The sequence below is a fragment of the Gossypium hirsutum genome, chromosome A03, assembly GCF_007990345.1.
Source record: "Gossypium hirsutum isolate 1008001.06 chromosome A03, Gossypium_hirsutum_v2.1, whole genome shotgun sequence".
Lineage (NCBI taxonomy): Eukaryota > Viridiplantae > Streptophyta > Magnoliopsida > Malvales > Malvaceae > Gossypium > Gossypium hirsutum.
In genome coordinates, this window is record NC_053426.1 from 30,296,951 (window position 1) to 30,312,443 (window position 15,493).

General features: G+C 37.0%; 1 protein-coding gene across 1 annotated transcript; it reads left to right on the plus strand.

Moving 5' to 3' along the window:
- The first annotated feature begins 386 nt into the window (after positions 1-386).
- LOC107887791 (uncharacterized) lies at positions 387-4,525 on the plus strand. The gene is made up of 3 exons (XM_016812020.2): positions 387-536; positions 1,032-1,427; positions 4,403-4,525. Exons 1-3 carry the CDS (start codon positions 387-389, stop codon positions 4,523-4,525), a joined length of 669 nt encoding a protein of 222 aa, XP_016667509.2.
- Positions 4,526-15,493: the final 10,968 nt, after the last annotated feature.

Genomic DNA, 15,493 nt, shown 5'->3' on the forward strand with positions numbered 1-15,493 from the left:
AAACCGAGGTGGATTGAATAAATTAAAGGTAAGCAGTTGGAGGATGAGTCACTGGGTTCTCTTTTCTGACAGATAAAGAATGGGGAAACTTCAGATTTTAGGCTGGATAGCAAAAGGGTACTTTATTTTCGTTGGAGAGTCTATGTACTAGAAGATACTGATTTGAGGTAATCTATACTGCAAGAGGCACATAGTAGTCCTTACACCATGCATCCTGGCAGGAATAAGATGTACCGAGACCTTCGGGAGTTATATTGGTGGCCAGGACTTAAGCATGAAGTTACTAATTTTGTGAGTAAATGTCTGACTTGTCAGCAGGTTAAGGCAGAGCATCAGGGTTGCTTCAGCCAGTTAAGATTCCGCTTTGGAAGTGGGAGAGAGTAACTATGGACTTTGCTAGTGGGCTACCCCTAATGCCTTCTAGGAAGGATTCAGTGTGGGTCATCGTGGATAGGTTGACCAAGCCTGCCCATTTTATACCTGTATGTACTGATTACTCGTTGCAGAAGTTGGCTAAGCTGTATGTGTCTGAAATTGTGAGACTGCATGGGGTACCAGTTTCTATCATATCCGATAGAGATCCTCGCTTCACATCTCGATTTTGGAAGAAGTTACACAAGGCATTGGGTACAAGGTTGGACTTCAGTACTGCGTTCCATCCACAGACAGACGGTCAGTCATAGAGGGTGATCCAGATACTGGAAGACATGTTAAGGAGTTGTGTGATTGACTTCAGAGGCAGTTGGGAGGATTATTTACCTTTGGTAGAGTTTGCATACAACAATAGCTACCAGTCTAGCATACGTATGGCACCTTACGAGGCATTATATGGTCGTAAGTGTTGTACTCCTACTTGTTGGACTAAGTTGGGTGAGCGGCATGTTCTTGGCCCTAAGTTGATTTCAAGTATCGAGGATAAAGTGAGGTTGATTCAGGATCGACTGAAGGCAACGTCTGATAGGCATAAGTCATATGTGGATTTAAAGCGTAAGGAGATTGAGTATTCGGTGGGGGACTTGGTGTTTCTTAAGGTCTCGCCATGGAAGAAAGTACTGAGGCTTGGTCGAAAGGGCAAGCTAAGCCCTAGGTTCATTGGGTCATACCATATTTTGAAGCGCGTGGGCCTTGTTGCCTATCAACTGGAGTTACCTCCAGAGTTGGACCGAATTCATAATATGTTCCACGTCTCTATGTTGAGGCGATTTCACTCTAATCCTACGCACATCATCTCGACTAAGAAGATTGAGGTTAGACCAGATTTGACCTTTGGAGAAGAGCCGGTTCAGATTTTAGACTGTGATATAAAAGTTCTGAGGAGAAAGTCGGTTCCATTGGTTAAGGTGCTATGGTGTAGTGATAGTTCTGAGGAAGCCAGGTGGGTACCCGAGGAGGCGATGCATAGCAATGCCCCCATCTGTTTTGACCAGGTAAATTTCGTGGCCGAAATTTTCTTTTAGGGGGTAGAGTTGTAATGCCCCAAAATTTAGGTATTTATTTTTGTGTGTTGTGTTGCATAAATGTATGCTTGCTTCAGTGGTTGAGTGTCCTGAGGAGTATGGGAGAGGTCCTAAGTTCAAGTCTTGGATTGTGTAAAATTTTTAATTTTGGCTTGAATGAACCCTGTCTTCTGTTAGTGATCTCTTTAAATAAATGTGGGAATGATGTGTCATAAAAAGCTTGCTAGCCAATTGGTAAGTGGCGTGTTGGGATGCTTAAGGGTCTTGAGTTTGAGCCCTTCTGTGCACTAAGGAGTTCTATTTTGCTGCTCGTGCAAGGTAGGAAGTTGGGATTGATTGAAACTCTAATGATGTAGCAGTTGAGTGGGGAGTGAATAGCCGAATTTGAGGAGAGAATCGTGGGATTGGATAAGGGAGTTGTCAGTTGAGTGATATGGGGAGGATTTGGAGGAGAAAAATAAGGCATTTGAAAAGAGTGGAGTTGTAGTGCCGAAATGGGATGCTTCTCAACCTTTTGGTTGAATTGGGATACCTAGCCATTCGGCCATACTTTTACTCCTAGTGCCGAAAGTGTGTGATCTAGTTGCTCTCATTTTAGATAGTAATTTTTTCCTCTGTTGCATCTTCATTTTCTTTCTACTCGTTTGCTTAGTGGTTGCTTGGTAGTCGAATGTACTTGTGACAGTACGGGTATTCTTCAAACTAGCCTATTGTGGTTTGCTCTCCAACTAGCATTGAGTAGTCGACTCCCTCTTCTCCCTTACTCTTTTCCCTAACTTTTTACACCTTTACCGAACCATCACACTCTCCCTCTCAATCGGTTACCAACTTTTAGTTTCTCCTTGGGTCATTAGCCGAATATTTCCTTCCTCTTCTTCTACCTCCTTAGCCTTACTGAGTCTTTGCTAACTCTTATTCTTTTGGTTCTGAGCTGGTACCATTCTCCTCATTGTTAGCTATATACCTCTTCTCTTAAAGTCGAATCTCTTTGCATCTCTCACTACCCCATTTGTGTTCGGCTTTCGTAGTGGATCCTTGATCTATCAATTATGGGTTAGGTGCAAAGTTCCTTTTCTCTACTATATCACTTTGTTTCTCTTCGTCCCTCTTTCGTATGGGCTGGAATAACCTTTGCTTAATAACTCTTCTTTTTGACGGTTTCTTCTAGGGAGTGAGATTGTTTCATCTTTTGCCTCAGAATTTAGGGGTGCTTTGGGTGTTGGTCGAATACTGTTGTCCCTCACCCTTAGTCTAAACTTTTGGTAAGATAATATACACTTGGTTAATGGATTGTGTGTATGGTAATAGTTTTATGAGTGATGTTTGGGATACAGTAGTCTCTAAGAATTGGGAGCGATTATTTGCAACGGTGCTTGGGTGATAAAAGAAGGTGGGTGAGAGGTAAAGTTGTAAACAAGTGTTGGTTAGGGTTCCTTGTAGTTTGTTTGACAAGTGTCTAACCGAAGTTCTGATTATGATAGGTTTCGAACTTGTGGGTCAACAAGCGCATTTTCGCAACAGGTGTGTAATCACATTGTTTCATTCGTTATTTGGCAAAAGTCAAAAAACTGTTACCATCGATGCCACGCAAGTGCTCGCATGCTCGTGATTGCAGAGACCACATGAGCGATCTCGTGGGTTTTGGGCTACGTTGGGCCAAAATGGGTTGTGTGGGCCCCACACCGGTAAACCGCTCAGATGTGTAAAGATTATTGGGCCAGCTGTGTTGTCTACACGGCCAAGGCTATTTTTGGGCTTATTGGGCCATAGATGTGTGTGGGCCCACATGGGCCGTATTGTGGGCTTGGGCCCATTTTTGCAGTTAAATTGTTAAGGTTGCACGGGTCACACGAGACGACTGTGAACCTACTATTGGGTCGGTAAATACACCTAGACCCTAATTTATATTATGATTGTTATACCCCTATGCGGTAAATGGCGAAAATACCCCTATATGATATATGAATGTTTGAGCATGCCATCTTATTTATATATGTACATTTATATTATGTTGCATTACATGGGGTGGGACATATGATATTGGAGGAAGTGTACTGAAAGGCCATAAGCCTATTACTAGCAGCTCTGCAGCAAATACTGTTAGTGACGCAACCGATACTATATTTTAGAGTGTAGGGATGAGTGGGTCAGTTTTATCCCCACGTGGAGTGTAGGGCTGGACGGAGTGGAGTGTAGAGGATGGATGGGTAGGATCTTTGTATGCATTTCTGATACTGTATTGAAGTGGGCTAAGGCCCACACTAATACTGTTACTGTATTGAGCTAAGGCCACACTGGTATTGTACCTGATATGGGCTTAGGCCTAGACTGTTCAACATTGTATGTTTGACTGTTTGATAAATTTGGATTACACACTGAGTTTTCATAAACTCACCTTGTCTGCCTATCTGTTTAGGTAATCCTTAGGCGGGTCGGTGCTGCGAGGGACTCCGAGATGGCCACACCACTGTTTATGTTTCGTTTTGGATTTTTGGTAAAAGTAGTTTTATTTGGGTAAATTTTATTTAATAAGGCAATTTTAAGTTTTTATTTTTATTTGGGGATTTATTTAATTTGACCTATACCTGTTAGTAGTAGGACACGGGTTTTCTAAAAAGTAAATGATTTTCAACTACCAAGCTACACAACTTGTTTTAAAAGCGTCCGCAACGAACAATGTTTTTAAAGCGTTATAACGATTTAGTATGGGTCATGTTTTTCTAATCAAATCGATAAATTAACAAATGAAGAAGTTAACTTCTCTTAAAGAATACATACGAGGTTTTAACACAAATGGACTTTTCCATTAAAACTACGCTTTTCAAAACTCACTCCAATGTGGCATCATAGATTCGGCCATATCGTCTAGGTCAGGCTTGGGGTGTTACAAAATTTTAATAAATAAAAAGCATAATTGAGGGATTACAAAGATGAGTTTCAAAAAGAGAAGAATAAAAGGAGAAAATTGGAGAACTTTTGTGGTGGCCGATGGCGGTGCAACAATGACGGCGGCGACGAAGGAGAAGTGGTGGGGTGGTGGAGGTGCAATGGCCTTGTATGGTGGCTGAATGGAAGAGAAATGAGAAAAACAAGACTTATAAGGTGGTAAAAGGAAGAAAAGAATAGAAGAATGGAAAAGCAAAGTGGTGGTGCAGCTAAAGGAGAAGAGGAGAGAAAAATGGGAGAAAATAAAAATGAAATAGGGAGTGGAGTGTCTAGGTTCAATGGTCGGCCAAGGTAAGGCAAGGAAGAGGTTTTGGCAAGTTTAGGGGATAATGGCACCAAAAGTGTATCATGGGAGCGAAAAGGGGAGAACTTTGGAAAGTTGACCTTGTAATCAAGAAAATAATCTTCCTTTGTATGGCAATATGTGTTGGATGGCAAGAGTGTTAACACTAGCTCAAAATTGTGAAAAATAAAATTAATTAAAAGATTTTATTTTGAGAGCTTGAACTTGGAACATTATGGAAACAAATAACAGACTTAACCAGTAGACCATTAATTCCCTTGTGAAATAAACTAGCGTACATAAATAAATAAAATCTAGGGTGTGACACTTCATCAAAATCTTTAATATGTAAGTAAGGACTTTCAAACTCTAAGCCATGAAAATTAGGAACCAAAGTTTTACCGATACGCCCTGTGGCACAGCGAAAAAATTATTCCGGCAATCATCAACCACGGATCCATGTACGAGGAACAAATCAGGTTGAAAATATACCTTTCAAACTGGAAAAATAGCGTGTAATTTTGTTGGTTGAAATCCTTTTGCATGATGTTACTCCAAGATAAAACAAAAGTGTCTCAGCCTCTACATAGCCCACCCAGGCAACCACGAACACAAAAACTCTTTGAACAATTTTAGAGAGAATTCAAAGACGGGGTGCTAGACCTTTTGAGTTATGTGTTTTTCTTTTGGTAAGCCTAATACATCAGATGTAACAGCCTGTTTTTAGTCAAATCAGAACAGTAGTTTCGGGACCACAAATCTGAAGTCAAAATATTTATTTTATTATTTTAATAAGGTCTACAGCATGAGAGATTATTGTGTGAAAGTTTCGTAAAGAAATTTTACCGTTTATATGCTTAATTCGGTAAAAAGGACTAAATCGCGTAAAGTGAAAAAGTGTTGTTCTATTAGCTAAAGGTATTAAATAGCTATAGAACCTTAAATTTTAGGTCCTTAAGTGGTAAATAGACCATTAATATGTAGTGGATGATAGTGGCATGGCATTTGGTGTAATTATTAAATATTTTCAAGGTTAAATAAGTAAATTAATTATTAATGGTTAATTAAATTAAAACAAAACCAAAATTAAGCTTGATTATCATCTATCTTTGGCTGAATATTGAAGAAGAAGACAACTTTTTGTTCATTTTAGGGTTCGGTCAATTGGGAGCTTAATTGATCAATAAAAGAGGAATTCAGACTTAGATTGGGAAAAAAGAAAAGTAATTGAACAACCGGTCCGTTCTGTTATTTTCGTATACGAGGTAAGTTCGTATAATTGAACTTCAATGTGTATCTATTTATTTGATGGATGAAATTGAGATAGTATTTATTGTAATAGATAAATGTGGAGATATTAAATTTAATGTACAATTAAAGTAAACGAGATGCTGAATAAGACCATAGCTGGGCTATGGCAAATCGGATAATAAGACCATAATCAGGTTACGTGGAAACCCTTTCAGGGAAAAACTACGGGCAGAGGAGAAGAAAATTCACTATGTTGAAAAATTTGAATCAAATACAAGACGAATAGACTATGTCTATTTATAGCCTTGCAAAGCCATATTCTAGTAGGATTGAAACACCTTATCCTAATCAATATAAAATAGATGGAGTTTAATAAGGTTTAAAACCTTATTCTAAAATAAAATAAAAGAAGTCTAGTTCTATATGGATTTTACTTTTATTTTATTTTTCATCGTATTTTATTTAAATAAGAATTTGGGTCACTTAACTCTAACAATCTCCACCTTGACAAAAATTCTCAATGAACAAGTTCTTCATCGCGAACTTTCAATAAACAAGTTCTCCACCTCTTCCATAAAACCCCTTAAGGGTTTAACTTCAACAATGAACACCAACCAAGTCTATGCAATGCTCAAACTTGGTTATAAGAAGTGACTTAGTCATCACATCTGCAGGATTTTCATGAGTACTAATTTTGCTCACAACAATATCACCACGAGCAATAAAATCACGAACAAAATGATACCGAATATCAATGTGTTTTGTTCTCTCAAGAAACATTTGATCTTTTGTAAGAAAGATGGCACTCTGACTGTCACAAAATACTGTGCTGATTTGAAGGTCTTCATTGAGTTCACTAAATAGTCCCTTCAACCAAATAGCTTCTTTACAAGCCGCAGTAATGGCCATGTACTCAGCTTCAGTGGTAGACAAAGCGACTGTAGTTTGCAAAGTGGCTTTCCAACTAATTGCACAACCTCCGATTGTAAAGACGTAACCTATGAGAGATCTTCTTCTATCAAGGTCTCCAGCAAAATCAACATCAACATACCCTATAACTCCATCTTTAGTTCTTCCAAACTGTAAGCAAACATCAGTATTGCCTCGTAACTATCCTAAAATCCACTGAACTGTTTTCTAATGTTCTTTACCGGGATTTTCCATATATCTACTAACTGCACTGACTGCATATGATAAATCTAGAGGTGAACAAACCATAGCATACATGAGAGATCCCACTGTACTAGAGTATGGAACATGTGACATGTACTCAATCTCATCATCTGATTGAAGAGACAAGGCCGATGAAAGTCTGAAATGGGCTGCTAAAGGAGTACTAACAGGCTTAGCACTCTGCATATTGAACCTGCAAAGAACTTTCTCAATGTACCCCTTATGACTTAGGTACAATTTACTTGCTTTTCTATCTCTGAGAATCTCCATACCAAGTATCTTCTCTGCTGGTCCTAAATCTTTCATCTCAAATTCTTCACTTAGTTGGGCTTTAACCTTTCTTATCTCTCCTTTATCTTTTGCTGCTATCAACATGTCATCAACATAAAGAAGTAGATACACAAAAGAACCATCACTGTTTTTCTTAAAGTAAACACAACTGTCTAAACTACTTCTTTTGAAATCATGAGAAGTCATAAAGGAATCAAACCTCTTTTACCACTGTCTTGGTGACTGTTTCAAACCGTAAAGGGACTTTCTCAGCAAGCAAACATAGTCCTCTTTTTCTGAGACTATAAAACCCTCTGGTTGTTGCATGTAAATATCTTCCTCAAGTTCTCCATGTAGAAATGTAGTTTTACATCTAATTGCTCAAGCTCCAAATCATGCATGGCCACAATACCAAGCAAAGCTCGAATCGAACTATGCTTAACAACTGGAGAGAACACATCTGTGAAGTCCACTCCTAGAATTTGATTGTAACCCTTTGCAACAAACCTTGCTTTATATCTGGGTTCCTAACTCCTAGAGTCCCTTCTTTCTTTTTAAACACCCATTTACAACGAATAGCTTTTTTACCTTTAGGAAGTTTCACAAGGTCCCATGTTCTGTTTTTGTGGAGTGATTCCATCTCTTCTTGCATAGCAAACATCCACTTTTTGAGTCTTCATAGCTAACCGCCTCAGAATAATTAGATGGCTCTTGATTCGCATCTATATCTTCAGCCACATTTAAAGCATAAGCAACTAGATCAACCTCGGCATACTTCTTTGGAGGTTTAATTTCTCTTCTTGTTCTGTTTTTGGCAATAGAGTATTGTGGTGAAGAAGCAACTCTATTCTCAATTTTGATCTGGCTTGAGGAGTTGACTCTGTATTAATCTGATGCTCCACCTGCTTTTGATTTTCTTTATTGGAAGAGTCTTTAAGAGATAAGTTAGGTAGCATAGCAGTTTCATCAAAAACAACATCTCTGCTAATCACAACTTTTCTATTTTCAGGACACCATAACTTATACCCTTTTACACCAGCTTTATAACCAAGAAAAATGCATTTAATAGATCTCAGTTCCAATTTTCCATTATCAACATGAGCATACGCAGGACACCCAAAAATCTTTAAATCAGAATAATTAGCACGATTACCAGACCATACCTCTTGTGGAGTCTTTTCTCAATGGCAATAGATGGAGATCGGTTGATCAAAAAACATGTAGTAGAGGCCGCTTCTGGCCAAAATGTCTTCAGTAAGTTGGAATTTGACAACATATATCGAACCTTCTCTATGATCGTTCTGTTCATTCATTCTGCAACGCTGTTTTGCTGTGGAGTATGACGAACTGTCAAGTGTCTTATGATCCCTTCTAACTTGCACAATCTATTAAACTCATCAAAACAAAACTCTAAGACATTGTCTGTGCGGAGGTATTTTATCTATTTTCCCTTCTGTTTTTCAATCATAATTTTCCAAGACTTAAATGAGGAAAACACATCGCTTTTCTGCTTCAGGAAAAACGCCCAAACTTTTCTGGAAAAATCATCAATAACGGTTAGCATATAATTAGCTCCACCTCTCGAAGGCACTCTAGATGGCCCCCGCAGATCAGAATGAATATACTCCAATGTTTCCTTCGTGTTATGGATTCCTTTAGTGAATCGAACTCTCTTTTGCTTCCCAAAAACACAGTGCTCACAGAAATTCAGTTTGCAAATTCCTTGCCCATTAAGAAGTCCTCTTTTGCTTAATTCTGCCATGCCATTCTCACTCATATGCCCTATGCGCATATGCCAAAGTTTAGTAATATCATCATCTGACAAGGAAGAGGAAGCGACAGTTGCATCACCAGTAACAGTAGAACCCTGTAAAACATATAACTTGGCAATATTTCTCTGCCCTTTCATCACAACAAGGGACCCTTTGGAAATCTTTAAAACCCCACTTTCAGCTGTGTATCTATACCCTTTTGAATCAAGAGTACTCAACGAAATTAAATTTTTTTTCAATTCTGGAACATGCCGCACATCACTAAGTGTTCTGACAACTCCATCAAACATCTTAACTTTAATTGTTCCAACACCTGCGATTTTGCACGAAGCATTATTTCCCATCAAAACAACACCTTCAGATACTATTTCGTAAGTTGTAAACCAATCTCAATTGGGACTCATGTGGAAGGTGCAGCCTGAATCAAGTATCCACTCCTCGCTTACTTTAGAATCATTGACAGAAGCGACTAGAAGTTCACCATCGCTGTAGTCTTCTACAACATCAGCTTCACCAGAATTTTCTGGTTGTTTTCCCTTTTGATTCGTAGCCTCCCTTTTAATATTTTTTGTAGCTTATAGCACTCAGATTTAATGTGCCATTTCTTCTTGCAGAAGTTACAAGTTTTACCTCTGTTTGAAGACTTCGATCTACCCTTAGATTTACCACGAGGATTCCGTTCCTGTATCCTACCACGATCATTATCAGCATTCCAATCTTGTCTCCCATGAACAATGAGACCCTCTCCCTGAGAGTCGGGTTTAACCACAAGATGCTTCATCTTATCATACGAGGTTAATGAATCATAAACCTCATCAACTGTGAGAGACTCGCGGCTATATAAAATCGTGTCTCTAAAGGTTGAATAAGACGGGGCAACGAACAAAGTAGAATCAACCTTAGATCTTCCTTATCATACTGAACCTCCATGGCCTCCAAGTTTGAGAGAATTTCTTTAAACACTGTTAAGTGTTCGTGTACAGATGCACCTTCCTCCAAACTATGAGCATAAAGATGTTGCTTCATATACAACTTGCTTGTTAGAGTTTTTGACATACATATTTGTTCTAGCCTCTTCTATAATGCAGCAGCAGTTTTCTCTTTCATCACATCCTGTAAAATTTTGTTGGACAAATGCAGATGTAATTGTGTTAATGCCTTTCGATCCTTACGCTTCTTCTCTTCATCTGTTAATGTCGAAGGCATCTTATCTATCCCTAGCAGGGCATCCTCCAGATCCATCTTTGCAAGAACTGCTTGCATCTTAATTTGCCACAACGCAAATCTGGTGTTGCGATCCAACAATGGAATTTCATACTTCAAAGACGCCATTACCGTGATTGAGATGAATAACCCGGAAGCTCTGATACCAATTTATGAAAAAATAATATAAAATAAAATAAATAACACACAAATTTACGTGGAAACCCTTTCGGGAAAAAACCACGGGCAGAGGAGAAGAAAATTCACTATGTCAAAAAATTTGAATCAAATACAAGAGAAATAGACTATGTCTATTTATAGCCTTGCAAAGCCATATTCTAGTAGGATTGAAACACCTTATCCTAATCAATATAAAATAGATGGAGTTTAATAAGGTTTAAAAACCTTATTCTAAAATAAAATAAAAGAAGTCTAGTTCTATATGGATTTTACTTTTATTTTATTTTCCATCGTATTTTATTTAAATAAGAATTTGGGTCACTTAATTCTAACAGGTACTTTTGAAGTGTGTATATATGGTATGTGGCATGTACAGGCTTGTGTCATTTCGACATGCTTGATGGATATGTATCTTGGCCATTTGAGTTGGCTTAAGATGATGAACTTGTTGATGTTTATATATGTGGAAATGGTCCTAATTTGAGTTTAGTAATTGACCTATAATGAATGATTGAGGTTGAATGAATAATGCATGTTTGGAATGGTTTAACTAAATGAAATATATATGTGAATTATGTATGGTAAGGCAATTTGATTTGATAGGTAATTGAATAGGTAAATGGCATTGAATTGAGTATTGAATTGGTTGAAATGGATATAGTATGATTGTGTATTGGTTGATGACTTTTGGCTGCATATTTGTGTCTTAAAATGGTACCAATTGATCTTGTATAGGTATGTGCAAAATGGGTGACAAAATGGCTTGGTAAATGGCCTATTTTGTCCACACGGACGGAGACACAGGTGTAACGCCCCGTACTCGAGACCGTTACCAGAGTCGAACACGGGTGTTAACGTACTTAATTCATTTGCTTACACAGTTCATTTAAATTTCCAGACAAGCTGGCTAACTGCATCACAGTCACTTTAAAAATCATATCTCGAGTTCCAAAACTCGAAAACTGATTCCGTAAATTTTTCCTGAAACTAGTCTCATATATCCATCTACAAATTGTTTTCCAGAATTTTTGGTCAAGCCAATTAGTACAGTTTATTAGTTAAAGTCTCCCCTATTTCAGGGTTCAACTACTCTGATCTTCATGCATTACGACTTATATATCTCCCTGTACAGGGCTTCAATACTTATGCCATTTTTTTCTTATGAAACTAGACTCAAAAAGGAATCTTTACATATAAAGCATGACTTCTAATTATCTCTGGTTAATTTATAGTGAATTCCAAAGTCAGAACAGTGGATCCAGAATCACTCTGGCCCTGTTTCACGAAAACTTAAACATCTCATAAAATACGGCTCATATGGTGGTTCTGTTTCTTTCATATGAAAATAGACTCATCAAGATTCGATTACATAATTTATTCATATTTAATTACATTTCTACTATTTGTAGTGATTTTCAAACTCACATCACTGCTGCTGTCAGCATCTAGTTTAAGGTAAATTTCACCTATCTCATAGTTTTCCATGAATCAACTAGCCATTTGTCATACATAGCACCAAAATGATCGTGATTAACCATTCCAATGGCTAATCATTACCAAGCATTTCCAACACTCAATGAACAATATACAAATGATTATAATGCTATGCTCAAAATATATATAAGCCATTTCGCATGGCTATCCGAATATATACATTACCAAAAGGTACTTGATTAACAACAAAGGTCAGTCCTATACATGCCATTATCAAAGTTCAACTAAAAGAGTACCAAAAGGGCTTTGATAGTGTGGACGACTTCGACTTTGACACTGCCGAGTCCGATAGCTGACGAACAAAATCTATAAAACAGAAAATCAAAGCAACTGAGTAAGCATTTTAATGCTTAGTAAGTTTAAATAATGAAATTATTTACGACTAAAGTATAGCGTTCATATGACTAAATGAATAATGCATATACACATATTCCCAAAATCATACTACTTCACGCTTCAACCAGTATATTCGTACACAGGGATCAAACCTAACTAAGGCCGAAAGTTTGTCAATCAATTGAGCGAATACTATTAAAAAGGAATCAACTTTCCGATACATATACGAACATACCTTATCGTTTGGATTTTATGAGCGTATTAATTGAAATTATTACAGCAAGATCGCTCATTTCCAAACCCAAGTACCTTTGGGATTTAGCCGGATATAGCAACTCGCACAAATGCCTTCGGGACTTAGCCCGGATATAGTAGCTCGCACAATGCCTTCAGGACTTAGCCCGGATATAGTAACTCGCACGAATGCCTTCGGACTTAGCCCGGATATAGTCACTAGCACAAATGCCTTCGGATCTTAGTCTGGTTATCATCCGAATAATCATGCACATATATCAATAAATCATAACACATCTATATTCATTTTCATTACTAGAACTCAAACACAAGACACTTATCATCCATTACCATTTTCGGCTCAATAGCCACATACAAGGGCATGATTTTGATTTGCTTTATAACATAATCTCTATACGCATTCGGCTGCCGTCATAAGTATAAACCAATTACCTCAATATATAATTCAAGTAGAATCATTATATCACCGTTATTGTTATGCTTATATATCATGACTTAATCAAATCATAAACTAAGTTCCATTACTCGAAGACTTATCTTGGATGTTGTCGAATGACTTCAACGGCTATTCGATTACTTTTTCCTTTCCCTTATCAGATCTAGATCCTCTTTGCTCTTGAGCTTAATTTAAAACAATTGAATTCATTTAATTTCAAATCAAATAGGCAATTTAATATAATACATGTATATTATAAGGTTGAGGTACATATGACTTAATGGTTAACTATCAAACACCATACGCATATATATTCTCTAGTCATGCACAACCCAACTTCTTACTTAGGCAATAACAATTTTTATAGATATATGCATATCTATGTTAAGGCCGATTATATATTTAATACATTCTACAAATATGGTTATTTGTATTGACTAAATGCCATTTTGTCTCAAGTTATTCTTATAAGCACATCCATCCAAATACATTCGTACTTAAACATCATTGCATATACGTATATATACAAGAACCATTCTTAACATACTTACTACTCATTTACAAAACAAAATACTCATATCACATTTATAAAACTACAAGCCGAATATACCTATACTTACCTCACTTAAACATCAACCATCAATTTCTTTGACAAAGCACATTTCCGAAAATGATAAGGCAATATAACAACCTTTAATCCAACTTATAATCCGTACATATCACATTCAGCATTCACTCTTTCTATCACTTAAAAACAATACTCAATTTTTAGTTCAATTCCATTACTTCATATGATTTATTTATTTTCATTTTCAACTTTACTCTTCTATCTTTAACACCTTTGTCTATTCATAAAATAAAACACCAATCTCTTCATTTCCTACCATGGCCGAATGCTCCACCCCATTTCTTTGTATTTAGCAAGAATAATCTAACTCAAAAAAATGTAAAAAATCCAAGATCATTACTACCTTGATTTAGCTAACCACCATAGCTGAATTTCTCAAAGCTTTTTCTCTTCTAGTTACGACAATGAGGAGCATGGATGGAGAAACTTTGGTTTCTCCTCCCATTACTAGTATTTTATTAACCGTTATTCCTTATTTCATTTTGTAACATAAATTATTAGCATAAGATATTAACCAAAATAATTATAATATGTTTTAGTCCATAACATGGCCGGCCACATCTAGAATTTGGCCAATTGACATGCAAGTACAAGCATTTCTAACATGCATCAATAGGCCACTTTAACATTTCCTAGCACATTTCTAAATTTTCTCACACAAGTCCTATTTAATAAAATTCACTTACAATTAACAAAATTCAAACATGAAATTTCACATGCATATATACATATAATAAGCATCAAATATGACGGTTAATTATTTTTATGACTCGGTTTTGTGGTCCCAAACCACTTTTCGACTAGGGTCACATTAGGGCTGTCACAACAGGCGTGTGTCTAGCCGTGTGTAACACATAGTCATGTTGCACGCTGTGTGTCCTTGCTGTTGAAATTGAATTGAAGTCAGTATGCTCCACACGATCTCACACACGGGCGTGTGATGACCGTGTGGTACAAGCCAGTATACCCCCTAATTGGAAATGGCCTAGCACATGGGCGTGTGACTTGGCCGTGTTGCATAAATCAGTATACCCTACAGATTTAGCATGGCCTAGACACACAAATGTGTGGTCAGCCGTTGTGACCCAAGTTAGTATGTATGCCCTGTTTTCACCACTCCCTGAGACACGGGCGTGTCTAGAGCCGTGTGAGGCACACAACCTATTCACACGAGCGTGTGACCCTTATATGATTGAAATTTTCTAAGTTTCCCAAATTTTCATATGTTATTGATTTAGTCTCGAACACTTCTAAAGCATGTTTAAAACCTCGTAGCTTGTTTGGGGAAACTATGATTGGTTGTGATGTAGAATTATATGTGAAATATGTTTTTTAAAGTGTTGTAAGTTCGGTAATGCTCCGTAACCCTATTTCAGCGTTAAATACGGGTGAAGGGTGTTACATAAGAGATTCACATTCCTTTTATTTTTTCTTTGATATCACATATCAAGACAAAATGAGATTATGACTTTATTTTTAGAGAAACAGATGGAAAGTCAGAAGAAAAATTATATTCTTTACTAAAGAATATCAGTTTCCATGTCCTATTTTGATCAAAATTATTAAATGTTTATATTAATAATTTCGGTAAAATATATTCAATTAATATTTTGTATGAATCAAATTCATATATCATTTTTATCTATGTTCTCTATATGTGTACAACAAGCTTGTAATGTGTTCAATATTTAACTATCGAATTAAATTAATTCAATACAATACCAAATGTATTTGGATTATGTTTGCTTCAACTATAGGGTGTGACCCTGTAACACCCCTAACCCGTATCTATCGCCAGAATAGGGTCCT